The sequence below is a fragment of the Quercus suber genome, unplaced genomic scaffold, assembly GCF_002906115.3.
Source record: "Quercus suber isolate HL8 unplaced genomic scaffold, Cork oak 2.0 scaffold_32, whole genome shotgun sequence".
Taxonomy (NCBI): Eukaryota; Viridiplantae; Streptophyta; class Magnoliopsida; order Fagales; family Fagaceae; genus Quercus; species Quercus suber.
Genome location: NW_027069497.1, coordinates 571,467 through 598,185, shown reverse-complemented (window position 1 = coordinate 598,185; position 26,719 = coordinate 571,467). Strand labels below are relative to the sequence as shown.

At 34.1% G+C, this 26,719-nt stretch overlaps 3 protein-coding genes across 4 annotated transcripts; 2 read left to right on the top strand and 1 right to left on the bottom strand.

Annotated features, from left to right (window-relative positions):
* Nucleotides 1-450: 450 nt before the first annotated feature.
* Nucleotides 451-11,932, bottom strand: LOC111985425 (mitochondrial Rho GTPase 2). Of its 2 annotated transcripts, XM_024017073.2 has the most exons (14): nucleotides 11,548-11,929; nucleotides 11,072-11,204; nucleotides 10,165-10,314; nucleotides 9,501-9,677; nucleotides 9,140-9,391; nucleotides 7,138-7,206; nucleotides 6,989-7,044; nucleotides 5,692-5,773; nucleotides 2,556-2,767; nucleotides 2,344-2,410; nucleotides 1,968-2,080; nucleotides 1,187-1,337; nucleotides 856-1,024; nucleotides 451-742 (listed from the first exon to the last, which is right to left on the bottom strand). In XM_024017073.2, the coding sequence occupies exons 1-14, from the start codon at nucleotides 11,892-11,894 to the stop codon at nucleotides 669-671; spliced, it is 2,052 nt and encodes a 683-aa protein (XP_023872841.1). In that variant the 5' UTR covers nucleotides 11,895-11,929; the 3' UTR covers nucleotides 451-668. The 2 variants fall into 2 exon arrangements, with proteins under 2 accessions (XP_023872841.1, XP_023872842.1); XM_024017074.2 differs by lacking the exons at nucleotides 2,344-2,410; nucleotides 2,556-2,767 and having other exon boundaries at nucleotides 11,548-11,932.
* Nucleotides 11,933-16,196: 4,264 nt separating this feature from the next.
* LOC111985426 (pentatricopeptide repeat-containing protein At4g02820, mitochondrial) lies at nucleotides 16,197-21,433 on the top strand. The gene is made up of 2 exons (XM_024017075.2): nucleotides 16,197-16,552; nucleotides 19,817-21,433. The coding sequence occupies exons 1-2, from the start codon at nucleotides 16,247-16,249 to the stop codon at nucleotides 21,071-21,073; spliced, it is 1,563 nt and encodes a 520-aa protein (XP_023872843.1). The 5' UTR covers nucleotides 16,197-16,246; the 3' UTR covers nucleotides 21,074-21,433.
* A 1,114-nt stretch (nucleotides 21,434-22,547) lies between these two features.
* LOC111985415 (uncharacterized) lies at nucleotides 22,548-26,508 on the top strand. Its single transcript, XM_024017059.2, has 5 exons — nucleotides 22,548-22,811; nucleotides 22,981-23,076; nucleotides 25,087-25,258; nucleotides 26,019-26,108; nucleotides 26,200-26,508. The coding sequence occupies exons 1-5, from the start codon at nucleotides 22,722-22,724 to the stop codon at nucleotides 26,340-26,342; spliced, it is 591 nt and encodes a 196-aa protein (XP_023872827.1). The 5' UTR covers nucleotides 22,548-22,721; the 3' UTR covers nucleotides 26,343-26,508.
* Nucleotides 26,509-26,719: the final 211 nt, after the last annotated feature.

Here is a 26,719-nt window from a genome sequence, read left to right as displayed (position 1 = left end):
ACAAACAACTCACAAGAAGAATACATTCAACCAAAAAAAAAAACCAGAATCATCACATAATTGGATAACTAACTCGTCTATACATCTAATCTCCACGGCATAAATGAATCCAACCTATTAGTATTACCCCCTTAAATAGTACTAGTAAAATTTTCTGAACTCACAATCCTTACACCGCATGAATTACTTGAGGACCATCACTACTCTGGACTGTCATGATGTGTAAACAAGTTCGAAAAATTGCACAAATGTGGAAGGGTGAAAATATCGAGTATTTTCTCATTGTGCATTCAACCCCACCAACTGAGCACAGTAAATTGTAGCTAGGGCAGAGATTTTGAAAGCTGATCATAAAAGCCCTGCATGGTTAATTGAGAGTTTTGAATACAAATTACAAAATAATAATAATAATAATAATAATAATAATAATAGCAACAATAACAATAGCAATAACTATAAAATGAAACTTGAACTAAAAGGGAAAAGATGTTACAATGGATAGGAAACCTCCGAGAAGAAATTGCTATTATTCTATATACAACTTGTTTAGAGAATGCCCAACAACGATAGCATTAGAATAATTGGACAAAGCAAGAAAAAATCAATCATTATTAAAGTTGAAGTGGCAGCAAGACAGCATCAGTCTATTGATGGACGACTCCTCCTACCTAACTTGAACTGCTTCTTCTAGCAGCATAGGCACGGTAAGCTGCCAGTCCAACAACAGCAGCAGCAGCCCCAACTGTAGTTTGAGACAAAAATCCAGTGAAAAAATGCATAAGAACAATATAAAACTCATAATTGGAAATGTACATGCACATAAGTGGGGTTCAATGGTGAGCTAGAGAAACATACTAGAGACGAAGATGAGAGATTGATTAACAAGATGTCGGTACTGCTTGCGGTTTCTTCCGGTCTCCGTTTCAGGGATGCTCAAATGCGGTTGTTCAGCTGCACTTATAATTCTACTGAATATATTTTTGCTCAAAGGAATAGGATCCTCTATTCCTAATTTCTGACAAACCTAAAACAATGAAAATTAAAAATTGGAATTATTAGTACATCTTCTTCTGTTGAAAACTAAATAAGAACAATTGGAGTTACAGATATGAGGAAATAGTTCACAAATTATGTAGAGACACCATTGAGTATGTGAGAACAAGGTAGTCAATGATAAAAGAAATACCTTTACTGAATCATTTACTGCAACTGGATGCGGATCCAGATCATCTTTAGCAGCAATTAAGAGGCAAGGCACTCCATAACTGCTTTCTTCTCCATGCCTAGCAACCTCCAACAGAAGGTCTTTTGATTTTTTCCATGATTTTTCATCTGAACTGGAAATAGAAGAACAATGACAAATTATGACAGTGATGCAAAATCTTAATTATCTTTATTTTAGTCTGGCAAAATTATTTTATTTATTCAATGATGTGATTTTTACTCTCAAGATTATATTTTATGGTGATTCTTTCCCTGAATAGATACTATTAGTATTTTCACTTTTGTGTTCAGGCGGGTCTAACTCTTAAGGTTTGGTAAATAGGACCTGCCCAACTATTTGTCAATCCATTATATTGACAGTCTTTCATTGAGGATAAAGAAAATTACAAAAAATTCTTTAGGAAACCTTAGTTATGTACTTCCTGTGTACATGAGGTCCCTACTATTTTTTCAATAACATTTATTGCTACCAAAAAAACAAAGAAAAAATCTGCATAAAACAAATCAACAATCATACTTAAACCAAACCACAACGAATTTGGTTCATTTAGTTAATTGTCTACAGGTTGATATTTAGCGTTGAGGGCCTAAGAACCAGAGCTCCCTTTCAGATTGGTTCACCGTGTAAGGGAACCCAAAATCAACACTGAAATAAGTTACAACTGAGGATTTCTCATATTATGTCATATTGTATGCAAATGATAGTAGTTAGTTCTAATAAATACAAATAGCATCATACGTACCTGTCATAGACAAAGATAGCCACATCACAAGCAGCCAAAAATTCCTTACTATTCAAGAATTTTTTAACTCCATCTTCAGGGATCTCTCGCAAGATGAGAAACTTCTTACTCCCCTGCAAGGGAAGCAATGACAAAAATGACTATATGGTTCACTTCAACTTGTAAAGATGAATGGGCTTATTTATCTTTTTGATTAGCATGCAGATAAACTAACATCAAAATTCTGCAATTTATTTTTCAACTGGACATCATTTGACACATTGTTACTGATGTCAACGATGGTTTAGAATGTCCGCACAAGTAGCAGAGGAGTGGGAAGGGGAGAGTTGGGAAATATTCAAGTACCAAGCCCAGTGTTTCTACTGATTATACTAACCCCAAGCTGGTCAACAACATTCACTGCATAACGATCACCAGTTGTTGAATTATTTTTGAAGAAAGGCCTGTGGTTGGAATAGAAAAAGTTTTGCTTAGAAGAAAACACAAAGAAAAATGAAAAGTCATAAGTAGTAGAAACTAAAAACCAAAGACAAAATACAGTAAACAGGTGAAGGACATTGACTAAAGTAATTGGTTCAGATGCAGCACCTTCCCAATAAAGTATTCAACAGAGAAGATTTTTCAGCACTTTTAGGACCAAAAACAAAGCATTGAAAAACATTTCTCTCAGTTCTTTGCTTTTTACGATCTATTGATCTTTTCCTCGTGACCCGAAGTGCTGAATTAGGATCACCACCATATCCAATGTAAACCAAATTAGCCAAACTAAGCTGCGGATCCAATGATGTCATAAGAGCCCACTGCAACCACATTTTTTAAAGTGATATAATTAACATAATAGCTATATTATAATTATAATTGCGAAAATAGCTTAAGGAAATCAAAAATATATATTTTCCAAGGAATTATAATTACAAAATGGATGGACTCCAAAAAATTGATAAAGAAACTAAATCGTGTATAAAACAACACACCCAAATGCTGCCTTTTTGATAATTTGATAGTTACAACAATGGGGGAGGAAAGATTCGAACCCTAGTTCTCCTCATAATGGAGAGGAGGCTATGCCACTAAGCTACAAGGTTCTTGGCAACACACTCAAATGCTGCCTGAAAGAAAAATTGCAATATTATAAGGGTGATGTATTTCCTAGGGTTAAGGAGGTCTAGGGAGGTAATCTTGTTTTCAGGTATATCACTTCAACAGGAAAGTGGTTAATGAGTTTATTTGTTCAGCAATGTTCACAATTGTAAATGGTGATTGTAGCAATTCATATTTTAAAAAGATGGTACTGAAGGGATTGATTATACCATGTGATGTAGGATGGCAAGCTAAGAATTAAAATTATTTTTTTTTTTTTTTTTTAATGTTCTCTATTACTGTTCACATTAACGTGTTGGGTTACTGTTCAACCCTTAAATTCATTGAATGAGACAATAAACATAGGATTTTACCTAAGTTTATTTCTTTGATATGAAGGGGCAGTTGAGTCTTTGTAAATTTATCTTAATCCTGCATGGCTAGGATTTAGTCTAATCAAGGGTCATGATTAATTATTTCTAAGGTTTTAGGGTTTTATCTTCTCATAAAAGGTTTGGGATCTAACCACAAGAGGTAGCACAATCGGCTGGAACCATGACTCATCAAGTGGTCGCCAAAAGTTAGATAAGCTGCATGCTCCAATGGGAAACGGCCAAGGAACTTTAGGATATGATCTTATATTTGTTTAAGCCAGGGACGGACCCAGGCCCCCCTAGGTCCAAATTTTTTTTTAGTTATTATATATATATATATATTAAAAAAAAAAAAAAAAAAAAAAAAAAAAAACTATTTTACCACCAAAAAACCAAAAAATCATTTGTCATTGGAGAAGATAAAGCTAATTTTTTTGCAATTATAGTAAACTGATATAAATACCAGTTGGCTGTGGTTTTTTGTCATCTTTCTTGTTCTTCCCTTACTGTTTTACTTGATCATTGTAATTTTGGTTTCTGATTTGTGCCCCCATAGTACATTCCCAATGTACTTGAGCTGGTTATTTTCTTTTATTTAATAAAATTTTACGTTACCTATCAAAAAATATATTTTTTATTAAGATTATATCTCTTCCTTCAATTAAAAAACTCAAATTCTCTCTCTTCCTTTATTATTTTAATGAGTTGTTTATATTATTTTAAATGAAGTGATAAAAAAATAAAACATTTGATATTAAGTGTATTATAAAGTGAAGTGATAAAATAGATAAAATAGCTTTTTGAAATGCTAAAACCTAAAATTTTTAACAATACCATGGTAAATGCTCTAACTTCAACCCAAAAATAAAAATCCTAGCCAGCTTAGTATTAAACAAAAAACATTATTTTGTTTTTGTTTTTGTCTTTATTGGTAAATGATTGCATCTTAATGTATTTAGAAATAACGATTTTGTGTATTTATAATTTTTTAATACTACACGGATGCCTATTTGAAGGTTTTTTTTTTTTTTTTTTTTAACTCCGGCCACCACTACCTTAAAATCCTAGGTCCATCATTGGTTTAAGGTGCAGTGGTCATGCCTAGATGGGTGGTAGATTTATTCACTTGTTGGAAAAGGAAGGTTTCAAAGACACCAAAATGCAAGAATATGGAATGTCATTCCTTTATGCATCATGCAGAGTATTTGGAGAGAGCACAATGTGCATAGTTTCAAAGAATGTGAGGAAACAGCTTTGGAGTTGAACATACACTGCTAGGGCTATTGAAGATTCTTTATGATAGGATATTTTTCTTTTTCAAAGTTGTTAGTATTTCTTTAACTTTTTTAGTTTCTTTATGCCAATTTCACTCTTATGAATTTCTTTATTTATCCAAAAAACAATAATAATAAATTTTAACTAAAACTGGTTTTGCCCCATTTTTAGACAAACTAGAAATATAATAAAATCAATTCAATTTAGAACTAGTTTTATAATTTTTTTATAAGTAATTTAGGACTAGTTTTATTATTGTTTTAGCTTGGATCATAACTGAACCAGTTCTGTGATTTGCCAAAGGATTCCATCTCAAAATGATCTAGTAAGCTCATCCACCACTAGTGCAGGTGATATGGACTTGATGTTGAACCTTGATGCAAACCCAGTAGTAACAGTAAACTCACTTGTGATACCTCGACTTGTTTTTCCACTAATTACAGCTCCATCATTAATATCCTTAGTCAACTTAATTTACTTTAGAGAAACTCATTTCTTTTCTCAAACTTACAGCATAACCTCTCTAGGTACCTTATCATACACTTTCTACAGCTACCCACCATGTGGCATTGACGTCAAATAAGATTTTCAACTTTTTGAAATTGAATTTGCTAAATAATTCTCTATTCCATGTTTGACTAATGAGAAAAGGATATAAAAGGAGAAAATGGGACAATCGTATTTTCCAATTCTGTTGGACCAGGCACCACCTACCAGGCACCACCCTGCATCTATTACATAACTCCACCTGCTTTTTCCCCAAGCACTCCTAGTTAATACAGCGAAGTCACTCCCAACTCTTTACACTACTCATATTTCACCCATACAGATCTACATGAACCTAGCATACTTATCTCTATGTTAGGCCTATATGTTAACCATATACCACACATATCATCAACCATAGTCAGTTACTTTAGGAGTATAACATGTATGGGGAATTGATAAAAGTACCCACGAACATTGCAAGAATCAAAAATAGTAGTTGCACACACCTGAGATAGAAACCCATTAAGAGATACTTCACCACGGTCTGTTCTCTCTGCAGCATACTTATAAGGAGCCTCATCCCAAGGACTGAAATCAAAACATGAACAGCACATCTAAGAAGCATATTCTGGCATTATAATGTCATTCATGATTCAATGACAATTTTAAAAAAGAAGAATAATATTATGTAATTAGTGGCTGAGTCTAATGTGTAGGCAGCAACAAAAGACAACCATCAAAATAATTCATGATAGAAATTACAGCAACACAGAGTACTTATACTCATTGAGACATGCTGGCTGTGTAGGATAGGAATTACAGATCATGTTCCAAATCCCATTTATCGAATTATATCTTTAATCAAGTGGTGAAATCTAATTTAAACAAACATCTCTTTTCTTTCTCTCACAGGTGTAACCCATGGCCTGGCTCAGGCAAGGCTTGCATTTAATGATGAAAATAATATATAATTATTACCAAAGAACAATCAGGGAAAAAAAAGGTTAAATAAGGATTCCCTCACAATTAGAGGTACAGCCTCAGGAGGTCAGTTGGTAAGAACTCGGGACAAACAAATGAAAGAAAGAAGCAAACAACTAGCTCAAGACCAAAGTAGAATACAACATCATATGCTGGTAAGCTTCTATTTTAATGAGTAAACATATAACTGAACATAAATAATTAAAACGCATAGTTTCTTGTTGACATCCTAATATCAGTTACTTTTTATATGTGAATTATCTGCAAAGTTAAATTTATAATTGCATACATTTCCATCCCTGATAGACACTGTATAGCAAGGACACATCTGAGTGCAGGGTTCACAAATTACAATGTCAAAATTCTACATAGTAAAATATAAATGATTACTTCAACATTTAAATGATGTGCAAACTTATAGAACTGTACTTGTAATAATGCCGCCAGGAGCCTTGTAGCTCAAGGGTTCAAATCCCCTCTCTCCCAACTATCGAATTATCATAAAAAGTAATAATGTTAATATGCTTCTCCAACGCTAAACTATAACAGTGATGTCCTAAGTAACAACATAACAGGCAACCCATACAACAGCATAATGATCTAATATAAATGGGAGCAAACTGTTCGCAAATGAAGTATACATTTGGATCCAACAGAGACTGATGAATATTTCAGCAAGCAAGTGTAGCATTACTTGCAGGCAGCCAACTGAAGCTCCTACCAAAAGTAGCATTTAGATGCTGCCTTCATTGAATAAATGAAGGTAACAAAACCATGCTTATGGTAAAATGTAAATTAAACAAAATCTAATACCAAATTTACCTTTCTGGAGCAGTGCAAAATAGTTCATCAAGCTCAGAAGGTTGTAGCACTTCATCCTAATAAAATGTCAAAATTAATACATTCAGAGATTCAATTACAGGATATATTTTCACAAGGTAGAAGACTGCCAGCATATTGTAATGGCATACATTGTCAGTGTCAAACAATCGGAAGACTCCAGTCAGAAACTCCACAGCTTCACTTGTCAGTTCCACACTCTACAAAATGACACCTAGGAGTAAGTTTTTCATAGCAGAGCATGAGTATAGAAAGGAAGTAATATTGTTGTAACATAAGTATAGAAAAGAAGAAATATTCTTATGAAAGGCAAGAGAAGAACATAAAATCTTCCACGGCTATATATTAGAAGTAGGATAGGAATTACGCAAGGGATTGTCATAATATCATCAGTATACGATGTTATAGCGCACATTGCTAACTCTCAAATTTATATATGCATTTGCAGCCATTAAGTAGATGGGGCTCACTATTATAAAAAGCACTATGACCAACCACAAGTAGTGATTAATTTTTCAACTATGAAGGATCTTAACCCCTTTAATTACTTAGGATATAAATCTGCGAAAACCATGAAATAAGGTTTGCCCTTAGAAGTGAAAGCTCAAGAGAATAAAGCACATGAAATGTTGAATGAGGACCAATATTAAAGAATTTATTTGTTAATAGGCCACATCTAGGTTTTTAAGTTTGCTATCATAAGCATACTTCAATAAAGCTTAACCAGTGATAGAGTTCCTGTAGCCAAACACTTGTGTAAGTTGTCCAACCTTTTCCCTATACAGCTATAGAATAAGAGTCTAAGTTGCTATGTTTAGAGTGACTTTCAGTTTTGACAACTTAGAACTTTTCATATGTGTAGAGCCAACATGCGAGGTCCAAATGAAACAAAAGTTGAATGGTTTAAAAGGTGTAGTCATAAGAAATTAATAGGTTTTTGTTTGTAGGGACTTTATTTGATTAGTCTCGTGCTTGGGGATTCACTTCTAGTGATTCCATTTTGTTGTTTATAGATTCTCTTTCTTTTTGTACATAATTTTTCTTTGTTGTATGTACATATGTTTTTTGGCTGCTTCATTCTTCTTGCATGATGTAGTCTTTTTTTGTTAATAATTTTTTTTTTTACTTAATATATATATATACACACACGCACATCTAGAGGTTTATGGTCCGTTTGGATTTAGGGGGAGGGAGGGGGAGTAAAGTAGATTTAGCACAAAATTAGCTTATTTTTAATCAACTCTACTCTACTCCTTTCCACTCTCCTTTCTTCCCCCCTCCATCCAAATAGACCATTAAGTTTATTCTTTAATAGGGTTTACGATTTCAAGTAATGGTTAGTTTTGTAAAGAAGGGCAGATCAATAATCTCACAAATTATGTGAATTAAGGGTATTTATTTCTATAATTGAGTTAAGACTATAATATTCTAGCCTTTCTAGGAAATCCAAAATATCTTGTACTGATTTTTTTTAAAATTCAAATTAGTTTTTATTTGGATTTCTTAGGTCTTTAGTTACTGGTCAAATCAAAAGTCCTAATACTACTGGTTAATAATAACTAAAAAACAAATAAATAAATAACAGAGTCCTTACATATTTGTGCTCAATGTAATCAAAGAATTCAAAATTTTTAATTGAAGGAAAAGTGACTAGAGTGTTTTGTTCTTTCTCCCTCTTCACTATCACTGTTCACGTCACTTTCAATAGCCCTTAAACAGCAACAAAGTTCTCTCTTTTCTACCACTTTTACAACTCCAGATTTAAACTTTTTCCTTACCTATCGAAACCCTGAAACACCATTTTTTTTTCTACCTCTTAGCCACCAAAATAACCCATCAAATAAACCATAAAGGACCTAATTTTGCTGCTGCCCAAAATTTCTATAACTTATCATCCTCTGTTTCAGCTGCCAAAATTCAAACTTTTCAAACCCTAATTCAATCTATAAACCTTAAATCCATTCCCTCAATTTAACAAACCTCAAGATCATAGATTTTCTTATTTTGAAACCCAGCACAAGCGTATATAGACACATTTTCCTAATCTGTCATATGTCACTACCAAAGAACCAAAGTAGAGCAGACCACAATGTAATTTTATAAGAACAAAAGCAAGGTGAGAGTGGGATAAACCTGATCAGAAGCACGCTTAGATGGAACTGGAAGAAAATCATCTCTGAGTTTTAGATCATCATCGTACCCAAATTTCCTCAAGACAGCCCAGGTCGTCTCAATACGGCCTTTTTCAATGAAAAGAGCATGGAGATAAAGGAACCCTGTAAGGGTAAGACCAAGCTGGTTGACTCCGGCCGGTACCTTCTCATGAACAACCCTTTTAACACCCACTATTTCAGCAGGTTGCAGTGGAGCATTAAAACATTTAACCTGTTTAACATAGTAATAAAATGTAACAACTCCAATATAAAGAACAAAAGGCTCCCATAAAATTAGGGGGGAAAAGGATATAAAAAAGGAAATGACAAAGAAGAGGAACCTGAAATTCATTCAGCTCAGCATCATTCAGGGCACCATCCAAGTCATGATCACATAGAATAAATATCCTTCTTAATGCCCTCCTACATCGGTCCCTCAAACATTGGTTTTCTTGATCGAACAATGGGCCTGTTGGATGAAGTACTGCTTTTTGAGCATAATAGAAAACTTCAGGGACCTACAACCGCGGCAGCAACCTTAAACATCTAAACCAGATCATGATGTTTAAAATATTCACAAGCACATGATATTGGTATAATAACATACTACATTTACCAGAAGATAGCAACTATTAGCTGACCAGCACCATTAGACTGCTTTTGCTTTCACAAAAAGGGATTTTATCCTCCCTTGCTTCTCTTAAGGTTTATGTCCTTCTAGCCTCTTTAGGTTATGTCTGTATATCATTATTGAAATAATGGGTAGACATGTAATAGACTATTAATCTATTATGAATTAATGGTGAGTTTTGAGGTCCCCTAAAGCCTATACTTGTAAATGACTAGATAATGTTGAAGCTTATGAACATCAGAAAACAAATAAGAACCACAATTATCAGATTTCTTGGGTTTTGGCTGGGGCAAGACTATCTAATCAGATTTCAATTCCAGTGATCTTAAAACAAAATAATCCAAGCAACAAGAAGTGAAGGCGTCTCAATATACCTGAATCAAGTTAGCTGCAGAACATTCTATACAGGTCTCAATCTCCCTGAACTTTTGCATTATTGGTGACATGACTTGCTCCAGATTCATTGTGTCACGCTCCTCTCGCAAATCTAGTTTGCAACCAACCACAACAACGGGTACCTTTACCTAACCATTTGTTAAATGAGAAAGAGCAGAATTAGTTTACCAGCTAACATGGTAAAAACACAATAAGGATTAATTGTATATAGATTCACCCTAAACCATGGAGTCAATTACAATGTCCATCCCATACAATGATCCTTTTTAATTAACAACCTAGTTTGACATTAATTTGCAAGGGCCACCCCACCATCCAAAATCAACGTTAAAATTAACAAATTAGTCCGCTCCTTGAGGTTGACATCACAAATTACTTATAATATATATATATATATATATTTACACATGAATGCATGCTACCACCCAACCAAGCCGCTAATTTTGTATAATGGGATGGAACATTACAAATTAATCTCGACCTACAGTTTTAATAGCAAAAAATTGTAGTTCAAGGTGAAAATCTGCAAATAACCTTGTGGATAGTTGCAAATTAACCAAAATAATAATAAGGTTAAATTGCTTTCTTGGTCCCCCAACTACGGGGTATGTTCATTTTCGGTCCCTTTTTTTAAATGCAACAATTTAATCTCCCTGCCTATTTTCCATTTATATATACTAACAGAATGCTAAGGCACCCCGTATTTAAATTTGAAACCATCCAAACTGAGCTCATATTTGAGGGAGCAAATTCAAAGTGACCTTTGTGAAATTTAAAGGGACCAAAACTACAGTCCAAGAACAAAAATGCAATTTACCATAAATATAACATCATCATCATCATCATCATCATGACTGTTAGAAGTAAACTATGTAATCTGCAAACCTCTAAATGACGAAGTTCGTGGAGCCAGTGAGTATTCAGGCGACTAAGCGTGAGTGGTTGATCACAAGCATATGTCAACACAACGGCATCAGCTCTCTTCAATTCTTCATTAAGCTTAGCTCTATTCTCCAAGCTAAAACAAAAATTAACATACACAATCAAACAAAAGTCAAATATCAAATTCAAATTCAAACTCAAGTTGAATTTTATAACACTATAGATTTTAAATTTTCATATTCAATTTCAATCCTCAACCAGCTCGGCTTACAAAAACCCCTCAGATACACGAAATTCTTCAATATCATTCAATCTAATGTCAAACTCAAAATCTAAAACCGAATTTTCAATATCAGAAACCGAAAACCAATTCACTAACAACAAAACACGTACACTACATTCAATCTTAGGTGAAAACTCAAAATCTAACACGAAATTTTCACAATCAAACTCAATAATCTATATATAGATGCATGTACCTGGAGGAGGTGTCGATGAGAGTGACGGGAATGCGATCGGGGAAGAAATCGGCGGGGAGGCGAGTGGGAGGGAGGACCGGAGGGACGTTTTCCGGGAAGGATTCGGAGGCGGCGGAGGCGATGAGGCTTGATTTACCGGTTCCTCTGTCACCGGCGACGACGACTCGGACGACGGAACGGCTGCCGGAGCTGCTTGCGTTTCCGACTGAGCCACCCGCCATTTTTGATTGAAAAGAAAGCGCTTGTGTTGTGTGTTTGCGTGTGTAAGAGAGAGCGAGAGAGGTTTTAAAGTTTTTAATTTTCAAATATAAGTATGTATAATTTAGAGTTTTTGAAATCAAATGCATGTATGTATTGTATTTGAATGTGTACTGTGCAAGTATATTTGCGTGGAGAGGAAGCTGGGGATGGGTTTTTGACTTGCGCGTGGGGGAAAGGCAGGCTAAACTTATGGGGTGATAACCAATGCGATTGGTGGAGTTTCAACAAAATAATAGTAAATAAATATTTGAATTATTTTTTTGGTAATTTTTGAGTTGTGATAAACTAATTATCAATTTGTAGAATTTTTGTAGAAAATTTTATAATATCTTTTTATTTTTATTTTTTGTGATCGATGAAACATAAATTTATAATATGCATTCTAAAAAAAAAAAAAAAAAATTATAATATGTGTGCAAAACATTAGTATAGTTACTTAGGCTGTGTTTGGTTCCCGTAAAATATTTTCTGGAAATGCTATTTTCGGAAAAGAAAAATGTATTTAGGCTGTTTGGCTGGCTCAAAATTCGTTTTACGGAAAATCAATTCCGGTGTTTAGTTCGTTCAAACATTTTTACGAAAAATGATTTACATAGCCAAGCCACCCAATTTTCCATACACTTCTTTAGCTGTAAACATGTGGAAAATGAATCAATTCCACACTCACTCACAAAAGAAACAAAACTCAGAAAAAAAAAATCATCAAATCCGGTCAAATTGAGATCGCATGGTGGAGGCGAAGGCGAGATCAAGCGGAGGCGAGATTGAAGGCAAGATCAAGCGGCGCGGTGCGATCGGCGCAGTGCTGTGATCAATGATCGGTGCGGTGTGATCGTCGGACTGGAGCTCGGTCTGTGGTCGTCGAACTGGAGCTCGGGGTTCGTCGGTGAAGTCTCTTCTTCCTCTTTCTTTGCGATCTGTGTCTCTCTCTCTCTCTCTCTCTCTCTCTCTCTCTCTCTCTCTCTCTCTCTCTCTTTGCGCATGAGTCCAGAAATGGTTTGAAGTAAAAATAAAAATGTAAAACCATTTCCGGGTCAAATGCTCATTTTACACGGTCAACTGAAAATATTTTTTGGAAAATTCTATTTTCAAAGCCAACCAAATAGCTTATTTTACAGAAAATGATTTCCTGAAACCATTTGAAACCAAAACAAACAGACCCTTAGGTGATATTCTTCTAAAAAAAAATTTACTAGTTCTTCAATTAAATTCGATTGAACATATGGCATATTGGCAAATGGACTTGTATAAATATAAGTTGTAAGGGTAGATTGTTGAATTTAATTGGAGAACTTAAAAGTTCAAAATTTTAAGAATTTGTAAATACGTTTTACCCACTTTTAGGGTATATTTGGTTGGGAAAATGGAAGAGTGAGAGAATATAAAATAGAGAGGGATAGAAAAGTAGGCGGTTAAAAGAGATTTTAGTTTTTCTCGTTGGTGTTTGGTTGAAGGTGGAAAAGCAAAGAAATGAAAAGAATGTATTTGTATAAATTTACTCGTGTGACTGCAACTATTCCTCTCCCTTTATTTTCTTCCCAGTTTGGGGAGATTGAGTTTTGGTGGGCTCGAAGAGAAAAATCCAAGCCCCAACAATTTTCTCTCCCCACTCCCCTTCCAACCACTTTCTCTCCTATTTTCCCTTCTTTATTTTTTCCCATTCTCCCCAAAATCATCCCAACAAAACATACCATTATCGTTCTATTACTGTTGATCTCCAACGCTTTGTTTATTTCAATATTAACATTTCTTTTGGCATGTTATATTTGTTTATTAGATTTGAGGTGAAGGATGAGAAAACTATGTGTGTGTGTGTGTATATGTTTGGCATGACCTTTGACATCCCACTGGGGTTTTTTGGTCAAAGATATGGCTTATGTGTCATGTACAATGTTGCAAGTAATTATGAAGCAAATGTGGATTATGTGTTGAAAGATAGGACAAGAAATTGGAGGTCTGCTAGATTTGATATTCTTGTAACTATTTAGACTTTAGAGTCAACTATTCCTCGTTGAGCTTCAAGATGAGGATAGGGCTTTTTGGAAATTTATTAAATTTGGGAAGTTATGTGGTGGAAATTGCTTAGGTCGGATTTAACTATTCCAAAGCATTCATTTATTGGCTGGTAAGCTATAAATAACAAGTTGTTTGCACAAGATAGAATAGGTCAAATGGGGGTATTTAGGTAATAGCTTATGCATTTTTTATATAAATTGTCTTGAAAGTAGAGATATCTTTTATTTGAATGTTCTTTCACGAAAAGAGCTTGGGATGATATGAGGAAGTTGTAGGGGGGGGGGACCTGATTGCTTGGGGGCTTAACAAGTTAATAGGGAAGGGCTAAGAGTAATAACTTGCAAACTTACTTGGTGGTCAATGGTCCACCACATTCGGCTGTAAAGGAATGGCATAGTTCATAAAGAAAGAATTTGGACTAGAGAGTAGCAAAAGAGAAGCATTATTAAGGATATTAAAGTTAGGTTGGGGTTTCAAACCAAGTTCAAGAAGTCAGTTTTGAATGCTATCATATATTGTAATTGGGAGATTGATCCAAGTAGTATTTTAATTTGATTTTGGAAGTCCTACTAAAGTGCACTTATGTTATGCATCAGTGCATGTGCTGCTGCACTGACGTGCTGATTTGGATGCTTTATAGATGTGTTGTTTAGTTGTTAGTACTTTTTGCTTTGCCATTTGCCCTGACTTGTTTTGGTTTTGTAGTTAGATTTTCCCAATGCTGGTTTCTTCCCTTCTCTAGTTCTAAGGGTTTCCCTACATACTATGCTTTGTTTCAATGAATATAAGCTAAATAAATAAATAAAAAATAATAATATTTTATGAAAAATTAATCATTTTCCAAAAAACCATTTTTCTAAAAAACTATTTTATTTTTCTATGTTTGGTAACGGCCTTAAAATGAATTGGAAAACTATATTTTGACTTCCTTAATTTAGTTTTGCATGATATAAGTTGTTTTCTATAAAATTTTAGCATAAAACAACCATATCTCATACTAAACTAAATAAAGGAAGGTAAAAGATAGTTTTATTTTGATTAATTTTTATCTGATACTACCAAATACAAGAAAATGTGAAAAACTATATTCATATAAGATTTTCCATTAAAACAAATAGGGCTCAAGTTTTTTTTACCAAAGTCATAAACAAAAGGACTTAATGGTTATCGATGAACCTTGCCATCAAATTAACCATTAACCATTAACACCTTTCTCAAAAAAAAAAAAAAAAAACCATTAACACGTGATTTATATTTTTAATTAAAAATTTATATACTATTTTAAAGTAATATTAAGAATATGCATTATTTTTATATAATATTTTTCACAATTATTAAAGTCATCAATTTTTTTTTTTTTTTGAAACCGTTAAAGTCATCAATTGATATTGAAGTTAAGTTAAAAAAATAATAATAACCACGAAAAAAAAAAAAACCCTTTTTGAGAAGAGAAAAAATATATTTAATGGTTGACAGAAAGTATTTATAATAGAATGAAAAATTTTATTAAATACAAATACTAAAAGAAAAAAAGAACACACTTTACAAGTAGAGGTATCAATGTTCAACCAAACCCGCGAACACGACACGTACCCAACATTAGTTTTTTGGGGTTAGGGTTGGACCTTAATGGGTTTGGGTCATAAACAGATTGACCTAAAAACAATCCGATAAGAAATGTGTCATAAGCAGGTTAACTCATGTAACCCGCAATAGACACATTTGACACGCCAATTTATTTGTGTCAACTCAAAATGACCTACTTAACATAACCCGTTTAAATCGTATAACAAATAAATATTTATTTTATTTTAGATTTGTCAAATACCTTTTATATCCAACATATATTTTAAATTTAAAAAGAAAAGTGAGTAATTACAAAAATTTACAATGAATATAATTGAAAATTGAAACTTTACAAACCCTAGAATTACTAATATATATATATATATATATTTTGGCATAGAACTTGCACAAATGAAATTAGATGAGCTTGTGGAAGATATTATAAATTCGGACATCAACAAAGAATCTATGGATGATAATCATGGTCATAATCAGGATTAGGCTACTGTTTGCTCAAATTCTTTCAATATTGATACTTAGCATTTGGCGAATAGCAAGTTTCAAGAATATTATATTTTTGTTGAACTATTTTATTTTATTTTTGTTAAACTTTATTACTTTAAATTTAGGTTAAAGTGTATACACTTTTTTTGAAGGGTAAAGAATTTATTTTCTTGATAAATATTATATTTTTGTTAAACTGTATTATTTGAAACGTAGATTAAACACTTGAAGTGAATGTATTGTTGTTTTTTGGAGGTAAAAAAAATTATTTTTTAGATGGATGATGTATTTAAAGACAATAGAGAGAGACCAAACAGAAGTGACTGTGTCTACTTTGATAAGGAGAACAAAAATGTTCCTTCGTTCCATACGTTTCCGTGCAACCCAGGCTTGCGCCGCCCGCCGCTTCTCGGCGCAAGCTGCAGCAGCAGTAGCAGCGGTGGTGGAGAAAAAAGCCGCCGCCGCTGCCTCAACGAAAAGCTCGGGCGATGGCAGAGACACACTGGGTAGGAGGCTTATGAGTCTGGTGTACGCAAAACGCAGCGCCGTCATCGCCATTCGGAAATGGAAAGAAGAAGGCCACACTGTCCGCAAGTACGATCTCAACCGCATCGTCCGTCAGCTCCGCAAGCTCAGGCGTTACAAACACGCCCTCGAGGTCTCTCTCTCTTTTTTCACTCTCTTTATTTGTGGTTTAGATATTTGAATTCCGTAAAGTGAATTTAGATGTTGTTGTTGTTTTTTTTGGTTAGAAATGGAGTTGGGAGGTTTATATAAAGATGGGTTTTTTTTTTTTTTTTTTTTTTTGGGTTGGGGTTATGGTTAAAAATTTTGATTTAGAAGTTGTGAAATAGTGAGTGTGAATGTGCATGTGCGGGTATTGGTATGTGGTAATGGGGTTGGGTTTTTTTCTTGTGGATTGTTAATGTTTGAGAATTGAATTCCATGTTTGATGGTTGGTAGCATTTGGTTTATTGGTTGAAGGGTTTGATTTTGTGTGGTATTATGAAATATGAATTCGGGTTAACAGTGAGTATGACTTCGGATAGAATATAATGGTGGAAAAAAAAATACATGTGGCCAACCCTGACTAGTCTGGTGTCCGGCTTTTATTGTGTAAAGTTAGGAGTTGTAAAGGAGAGAAGTTGGGGTGTTGTGGTATGAAGAAAGATGAGGTGGTTCTAATGTAGATGTGTGCAAAAGGGTTTGAGAATTATGTTATAGGTTTTGTTGTCATTAATAAGTCATTGTTTTGGTTCCTTTTTTTAGTTAGGATTAACGAAATGAGAAATACGCAAACTAGTTAATGTGTGAGCTGTGATGTGTATGTCATCCCTTAAAGATAAAAGGGCTCGTAGAGAAAGCTAATAGGGTTCATTAATATTGCACTACAGGTCTGCAGATGCACTCAAGCTAGCTGCATATGCTGGAAGTTTTTGAGAACAACAACACATTCTTGATTTTGTGCTACCCTCACAGAAGCGTCATTTGCACATTTTCACTCTCATATGGAGTTGAAATATGGGGAATTAAAATGCGCCATTAGCAGTTCCAAGCTTGGAAAATGTTAAGAGTAGGTTTAGCATTGCAAGTCTAGTTATTGGGAAAGAAAATTATAAGGCAAATTTTCAACCACAACCGTATTAGGGATTTCCTAAGTTGGAAGAGAAAAGCACCTCCTTTTTGCCTCTTGGGCAACTAATTGTGGATTTTTATTGGAGCTTTTAGTCAGTGATGAGTACCACTCATGACAGAGTAGATATATATTTGTGGAGTATTTACACAATATGCAAGTAACTAGGTGATACAGAACAAAGGTCTCTCAAAGGGGTTGTGTGTGGAAAAAAGTAAAAGATAACCAAAAGATGGAACCTAGGAGTCAGCATCAAGCCATTATGAAAAGGAAAAAAAAAAGGGTAGGCTTTTGCGCCTAGGGTTGCTTGGAGTAAGCACCAAGCAGTGAAAAAAAGATAGAAACCTAGGCATCAACATGTGGGTTCCCTAGAGTTAGCAGCATGGATTGGAGAGGATTGAAACTTAAGGTTGCCTGGAATCCAATCATTGGGAGAAAATTCCAACATAATTTTATTATTCTATGAGAGACCTATAGATATGTTGAAGAACTTGCTTGCTAGGTCTTTGTTTGAGTGGTCTCGTATTTGGGGTCTTACGCATTGTAGTTCCTTTGTCTGATTTCCTTATTTCTTTTAGACTTTCCTTATGATTTGATTGTATTTGTTTCAAGGGCAGTGAGTTTACAATCGTAAACATATTGTTCTTTTTCATCAATAAAACTCTTATTATCTATCAAAAAAAAAAAAAAAAATCTATGGTCAAGCATCCACAATTGTGAATTTTACAGCTTTTACATAGGGTTCCTAAATTACATCGATGATGGAAAGAAAATAAACTCATAATGAGATTACATCAGACATGGAAATAAAAATAAATCCCTCTAATACCATTAATCAATGTCAATCAACATAATCTTGATCAATAAAATCCAATGAAATCAATCAGCATCAATAGGTCCAATCTGCTGTCCGCACCAACTCTCCTGAGGTGGGAGAAACTCAACTCTATCAAGTATAGCTCCTGGAGGCATGCTTGAACACCTAGGCAATATAAACATGGGCCCATACATGTCACAAATGTGCTGAACCACATGTAAACAAATGTGATTACCCGTTGAGGTTTAGATGCATTAATTGCAGACATGTTAGACGCTTCTATTGGTGCCAATAAAACAATCATGATATATATATATATATATATTTTTTTTGGAATTTGGTTATTTGGTTACAAAGAAATACAACTTCTTTATTTGGAACATGGTCTCAGCATGTTTAATGTGATTAGTCTGGCAGGAACGTAATGCTCGCATTTTTGAAGACAAAGCGAGAACTTTGGAACATATAAAATGTTTACTTTTTCGTACGTTGTTTCTTTGGGCTTGTATTTGGGGGTGTACGAATTGTACTGTTGTAGCTGATTTTTTAGTTTCTATTTCTTTTAGCTCTTGATCTTCTTGTATTTGTTTCATTGTTCAAAGTGTTCACCATCGTGAACATGATGTTCAATTTTTCAATAAAAGTCTTATTACCTATAAAAAAAAAAACTTCTTTATTTGGGCCCTATGTTATTATGAGAATTCTTATGTAAATAAAATAAGTTATACCACCTACTCTGAAACTTCCAGTTATTATCAATATTGGAGAAGGCTCGTATATTTGCATCTCAAGTCATCTCTACTTGTCATTTAGGCATGATAGCTACCAAAGATAGCTAGCTTGAGGAAATGTGATGACGCAATAGAGAAAATAATGAGGCAATTCCAAGGGCTTTGCCAGATTGCAGTTTCCCTATGTTACCTTGCTAGAGTTAGTGACTTATTTCTTAATTCTAATCTTGTTAGATGACAATTCATGCGGATAACTTCTTGTTTAGTAGTTTAGCATTGTTGGATTGGAAGATGTATTACTTTAGTTGATGCCTGTGGCCCAAGTTGCATCTCTAGAAAATGAGTCATTGCTTCATGAGTTAATTGCCAAGAAAAGAATAAAAATAATGCGTCTCTATAGAAATATCTTGTTGGAGTTGAAACTGGTAGTGGAAATTCGTACTCTAAGGTTTTGATAGAATACAGAAAACGCGAACCGCTGATTTGGGTCATCTCCCTGCCTTTCATTACTAATCCTTGCTCTTACTCAAAGATTAAACCGCCTTTTCTTTTTGTGGACAGCCAAGGAGATCTCAGCTGGATGCAGCTATCTTTTTAAATATCTATTATATTAATATCAATTATAATTGACTGCAGTGAGTAGTTGGATATGTGTGTGTTTTACCATTTTTGACTTCCGAGTCATTGTATCCTTCCCAATAGGCCATTTAGTTTATCATCTTGATTTGATTGTCTGTGCAGATTTGTGAATGGATGACATTACAGCAAGATATCAGGCTGCAAACAGGTGACTATGCAGTCCACTTGGACTTGATTGCAAAAGTCCGTGGTGTAAATAGTGCAGAAAAATTCTTTGAGGATCTTCCTGATAAAATGACAGGCCATCTCACTTGTTCAGCTCTTCTCCATGTCTATGTCCAAAACAAGTTGTCTGCCAAAGCCGAAGCTCTGATGGCGAAAATGACCGAATGCGGTTTCTTGAAGAATTCCCTTCCTTACAACCACATGCTTTCTCTGTATATCTCAAATGGGCAGCTAGAGAAGGTCCCAGGAGTGATTCATGAACTAAAGAAGAACACTTTACCCGATGTTATTACCTACAATCTATGGTTAACAGCTTGTGCTTCCCAAAATGATGTTGAAACTGCAGAAAAAGTTTTCCTTGAGCTAAAGAAGGAAAATATAGTTCCAGATTGGGTTACATATAGTGCACTAACCAACTTGTACATAAAAAAAGCACTCCCTGAAAAAGCATCATATACTTTGAAACAGATGGAGAAAAAAGCTTTTCGGGCAAATCGAGCTGCCTATTCTTCTCTCTTAAGTTTGCATACAAACATGGGGGATAAGGATGAAGTTCATCGAATATGGAAGAAGATGATATCATTATATCGTAAAATGAGCGATGCTGAGTATACTTGCATGTTATCTTCACTAGTGAAACTTGGGGAGTTTGAAGAAGCTGAGAGTCTCTATCGTGAGTGGGAAACAGTTTCTGGTACTGGTGATGCTAGGGTTTCAAATATACTTCTTGCAGCCTACATCAACCGGAACCAGATGGAAATGGCTGAAAATTTTTACAATCAAATGGTAGAAAAAGGCATCACTCCTTCTTACACTACTTGGGAGCTTCTTACATGGGGTTATTTAAATCAGAAACAGATGGAAAAGGTTTTAGACTATTTTACCAAAGCTGTTGGTAGTGTGAAAAAATGGAATCCTGATGAAAGGTTGGTTAGAGAAGTGTTTAAGAAATATGAGGAGCAAGGCAATGTTGAAGGGGCAGAGAAAATATTGGTCGTTCTAAGGAAAGCTGGCCATTTGAGTACTGAGGTATATAATTCCCTACTACGAACTTATGCTAAAGCTGGCAAAATGCCACTTATAGTAGCAGAACGGATGGAGAAGGATAAGGTTTGGTTGAATGAGGAGACTCATGAGCTCATAAAATTAACCAGTAAAATGTGTGTCAGTGAAGCTTCTATCACTTATTCTTAAGTAGAGTGTCAATGGAGGAAAAATTTTCTGAGATAAGAAGGGTTTCCAAAACTAAACCTTACAGGCGAGTTGGTGGTTGGTTTAGGACATTCATACATGATGACATCTCCACCTAGTGTCTATGACTGTCTCACCATTCCAAAGGCATTGGAAAAACATGTTAGAATGTGCTGTATTATGGCAATGTTAATGTATGCTATATCAGCTGCCTCAATTTCAATGGACCAATTTGTTCAGTTAATTTCTCATGACTAGATAAAATTATATCAAAACAGCATGTTTTGTTGTATGAGTGAGCTAAAGGTCTTGTATACTTTTGATATTTGCTCATTTAATACAGGGATGCAAGATCTTCCTTGACCCGGAACCCATCTAGAAAGCAAATTTTGTTGGCCTAAATGATTTGAATTTGAAGTTTGGTCATCCAATATGAACTTCGTTTCTTTTCAACTTTCCAAAATGATTTACATATTACGTTATCTAAAAGATTGTAAGAATATTTTAGTGTTGGCCTACTACTAATCTGGTTAAATTTTGACAGGTTACGAAGCCGAAGCCAATCATTGCCAAATTTAGTAATAATTCGATCCAAAGAATTTGATTCATTAGTCATTACCAGCTCCACCCTAATAGTTGTCAAACGGATTGATAATCAAAAGGGGCTCAGTTAAATAAGGCGAGTCACATAATTTTATGTTGATTAGGGTACCAAACAAAACACATTCAATATGGATTAGTTAAAATAAAACAAAAAGGTTCTCGAACAAACCAATCCCCTAATGACTTGCCTTCAACTTAAATCATCTCTAATCTCATAAGTCAGAATTTCAGAATGTGAAAATTTTAGATGTAGCAGATAAAGGAACCCACTTTGTTAAACCAAACTTTTCAAAGAATGTATGGAAAGTTGGTGCGGTGGGTAAGAAGAAGCAATACAGTTCTATAGCTTAGAAAAAGTGTTCTCATAAGTGTCATCATTTGTACCAATCCAATTCATTTGATGAAAAACCCAATATAAGAAATTTGTGGTGTCAATAATGAGTTCGCATGAAAGTGATGTTATTCCAATCACAACTTGTGATATTAACTAATTATAAATAAATATCGTAAAAAAATCTTACTGCATAACATATTTAGCATTGTTAAAAATTATATTATGTAAAAAATATATTAAAAAAAGAAAAAGAAAAATTGAGAATAAACAAAAGGTTAATGGAGCTAGAAGCTAGATCCTCATCAAGTGAAGAATAAACACAACCCTGCAACAACCAAAGAGAGAGGGGGTTTACCCAACCCAACCCAACCCACCTCCACGGATACATCCATGTTTTATTACTATTATTTTCTTATTATATTACAAAAAACCGAAATGGGAACCAAACATTACGCGTAAAAGAAGCGCGTGGTTATTTTTGTCACACCGAAGCCAAACATATGGATATGATTTTTTTTCTCCACGTAAAAATATTATATAGTGTTATTGTAGTTATGTAACAGGTTAGAAGTTGGAGCTTAAAAGCCTCTCTCTCACTCATTTCCAGAACAAGAAACCAGAAAGGAACTACTTCATATACATAATAAGCCACTCTCTATCTCTTTCACTTTCTATCCCAATCTTTCTTTCTTTCTTTCTTTCTTTCTTTCTCTAATGGCTGCTGAGGATGTTTGTGAGGTTGGTTTTGAAGAAGGAATGTTGTGGTTACCTTCACATGTCCTAGATGAGGCTTGTGACACAAAGGTTCGTGTTTTATATTACATGGTAGTTGCTTTTCTTGGTTTATTGTTTGTGAAGTTGTATGTACGTTGCACTCGTTTTTTAATTTCTTGGTTCTCCATGAGTTTACCTCTACTTTGAATGCAATTTTGTTTGTCGATTTAAATTCTTCGTGTTTGATTCCTTTTTTTAGGTGAATATGAGGCTGCAACAACAACAGCAACACCACCAACTCCACCAACAACAACAACTTCATCATCGTAAATTGCCCAAAGAGTCACTCCCGCAGGTACTTCTTCTATGTTTCTCAATCTCTCTCTAGCGTGAGGGAGAGAATTTTGTTCTTGTTACTTAAGACCAGCAAGGAAATTGGGTTAAGACTTAAGAATATGGTTTGCTAGGATTTTATTGTTTTGAATTTTGAAGGTTTTTGATCTGATTACTGAGGTTATAGATAGGCAATGTAGTAGATGCATACTTGTAACACAGTGATCATCCACATCCACCTAACAGACTTTCATTTGAAGCTCAGCGTTGCATAAATTGATGTAGGAGAGATGTGGCTATTTGAACTGAAGAAAAAGCAAGAAAATTACTAAACACTACTGAAGAATGAAAAACAATTTTATGAATTTCTTCTTTTATTTATTTATTTTTTCCCACCCTTTTGGAAGCAAAAAAAATAGGGTCTTTTTGAATGATGCAAATTTATGAAGAATATTAATTTATTTATTTTTTTTCAACGAATCTAATATATCTAGTGGGAAATAATTATTCCCTTTGACGATATTAGGAGAAATCAGGGAAAATTATGGCCTTAAAAGGGATTTTTGGTTGAGATTGTAGGGCTAGAAAAAAATTAATATAAAATCGTATCATTATTATTTTTTTGGAGACAAAAAAAAATCTTTCTAACTTTGGCAGCTCATTTGGTGACAGTATAACACGTTTTCCTTGGGGGAATTGAGTTGCCTTACTATTTTTGAAATAAATCTTGCAACTGTCAATTTATTTTGGGATTAAATTTATTGTAGGCCACATTATCGTTAATTTAATTGCTGAAACATGACTCAATTCAATCAGTCAAACTGTAACCCTATTAAGTAATAACAATTTTTTTTTTAATGGGAAGTAATAACATCATGAGCAATAGCTGACTTCGTTATTGATAGATTTTATTTTATCCATGTTACAAAATTATCACTATTGACTATATCTTTGACATGCTTTGCTAATATATGTGCCGGCCTATTGGCTATTGCCTTGACGCCTAACATGAGACACTTAAGCCAGTTGAAAATCCTGAAACTTAAGAAATACCCTAGCCAAGATATTCGAGATAATCATAGGTGGCGTACATAACCCCAAAAGAGTATCAGATACAATCTTGGAGTCACATTCAAAGATCACTTCCCTTATACCCACATCCCAAGTACACGAAACCCCAACCTCCATAGCTTTTGCTTCAATTTCCAAAGGTCCCAACAGCTGGTGAATTTGTTTGCTTAAAGCTGTGCTATAACCTCTCTTTCATGGTCTCGGATCACAACACCCACCCCAGTTTGGCAAAATTGACTAAAAACCGCCCCATCCACATTCACCTTCTTCTTACTCATTTACAAAAGCATTTTTTTTTCTTAATAAAATAAGATATATATATATATATATATATATAGATGCGGTCATATATATATATATATATATATGAGCGGTCATATATATATATATATAGACTCTTGAAGGCACATATTTTTACATTTTCTATAGATAGGCATAAAATAATAAGCTTGATAGGAATCAAAAGCTTTGAGCTTTTGACATTGCTAAAGCCTAACTAATAGTGAAAGAATAAGTTTAGAAACCATGAATTTAGTTGTGACGGATTTAAATAAATTGGTGGAAGTTGTTCATCTTGAGATTAGATGCTGATATCACGTGTGAGACGTTTTTCTATTAGCTAAATTTAACAATGTTTGCTAAAGAGTTTGCAATTTTTGACTCTTTCTTCTATCCTATTAGAGCATGAGGTTGTGAAATCAAGATCCAGTAAAAATATATAACTTACAAAAATAAAATAAAAATAACAATCTTAAGCTGTGAAAACTAATTCATTCTCACTTTTTCAATTTGAGAATGAATAAGTTTTCACAGCTTAGAGCTTTTAACGTTTCAATTTGAGGCTCACTTTTTCTTTTTTGGGTTAAGTGATAATAGTCAATATCAATTTTTTTTTTTTTTCCAACTTGTTAAAATGTGAGAATTGATATCTTTAGTAACAGCTAAGAATATGTGTCATCAGAATTATAAATCTAGCTCAAGACCACAACATAGACAGAAAAATGGCCCCAACTGGGCAGCTGGAGGACCTGGAATGCAAGCTATTTTCCTTGAGTCAGGAAGAAGATCTTTCGGTACTGGAGTTTTCCTTCCACAAAGGGTAGAGACCAATTTCCAATCAAAAAAGAAGCCAGGTACAATATTGAACCTATATTGAATTTCAAGGTGTATGTTTGTGTTGAATATGAACACCCACCTTGGTGACACTCTTGCATTCATACTCTCAGGGTTTGGGGAGGAAATTTTTTTTAAAACTTTATTTTGATTTTATATATATTTTAAAGATTTTGATAGTTATTATTTATTTTGAAAATTTAAAATATAAATAAATAAAGTATTTCAATTAATATTAATTGATTAACTAATTGTCATATTTCTGTCATGTCTTGTCTTAATTTTTAAATGATTATCATATTGTTGAATCTTGTGTCCGTGTTTATGTCCGTGTTCATACTTCTCAATGTATATGTGCCTGCAAGCAACAATATAGCCATGTGGCCCATGTTTGTTGTCAAATACTACTTTGACTAGAAGATCATTTATCAATAATTGATCATAATTAGATTAAGGATTAAAATTAGTCTTACACTTAATATTTATATTTAGTTCTTGTCTTGTCAAACACTTGGACTCATGAATCATGACGTGTTTATCTTCTATGAAAAGTATTTTATACAGTAAATATATATTGCACTTCAGTCACATAAACGTGAGACTTGTAAATTCTAAATATACGTGAGCGTAATGTTACAGTACATAAGATATAATTTAATTATAAGTTCATGCTACACTTCTTTCACCTATATGTAGTACTCGTATTGCCATATACATGTAAGATCTGAGTTACGTATATCCGTTACATAAAGATATAACCTTGGGCTTATTACTATGCAGCTTGCTCTCCGGTTCTCCTTCCTTCTCGAGTGGTTCAAGCTCTGAACCTCAATGTGCATGCATTAGGCTTGCAAATATCACCTCGACAAGGTTTTGCTTCTAATCATTGGGATCTTTATTTTTTAGCAGCTTTCTTAGTTGTGTTTGATCTATCACTAACAGAGAAGACTGTATTTTTCAGATGCCAAAAGTGGTACCAAAGATAGAGATTGCAATTCAAACATAAATAAGAATGGCAAAGACTTACAAGCACAATGTTGCGTTTTGTCCCAAAATCAAAATTCTTCACCAGAGATATTTCTTCCAAAGGAATGGACATACTAGCTCTGAGTGGACCAACTGGTTATGTTGTACCTAAAAATTCATAAAGCTAAAGCTAGGCAGAAAACTCTTGTTTTATTTATGTGCTGTTCATTATATCATGTAAGTTGTAACGCAATAAATTAATAATAACAGAAATAATAGCGGCGCAAGATTTCCCTTTCATTTACATTAATGTCTACTGTCCAATTATTATATATGTAAGGACCTGAAAAATGAATGAAAGAGCCCAGGCCCACTTAGAATGGTGGGAGGTTCCCCACACACTTGGCCCAAATCAATAAGATTTGTAAGAGATGGGAAAAGACAACAGCAAAATATTCTGCCCGAGGACACCAGTATTCAAGACTCAGACTTGCATTTCAAAAATGAATAAACAT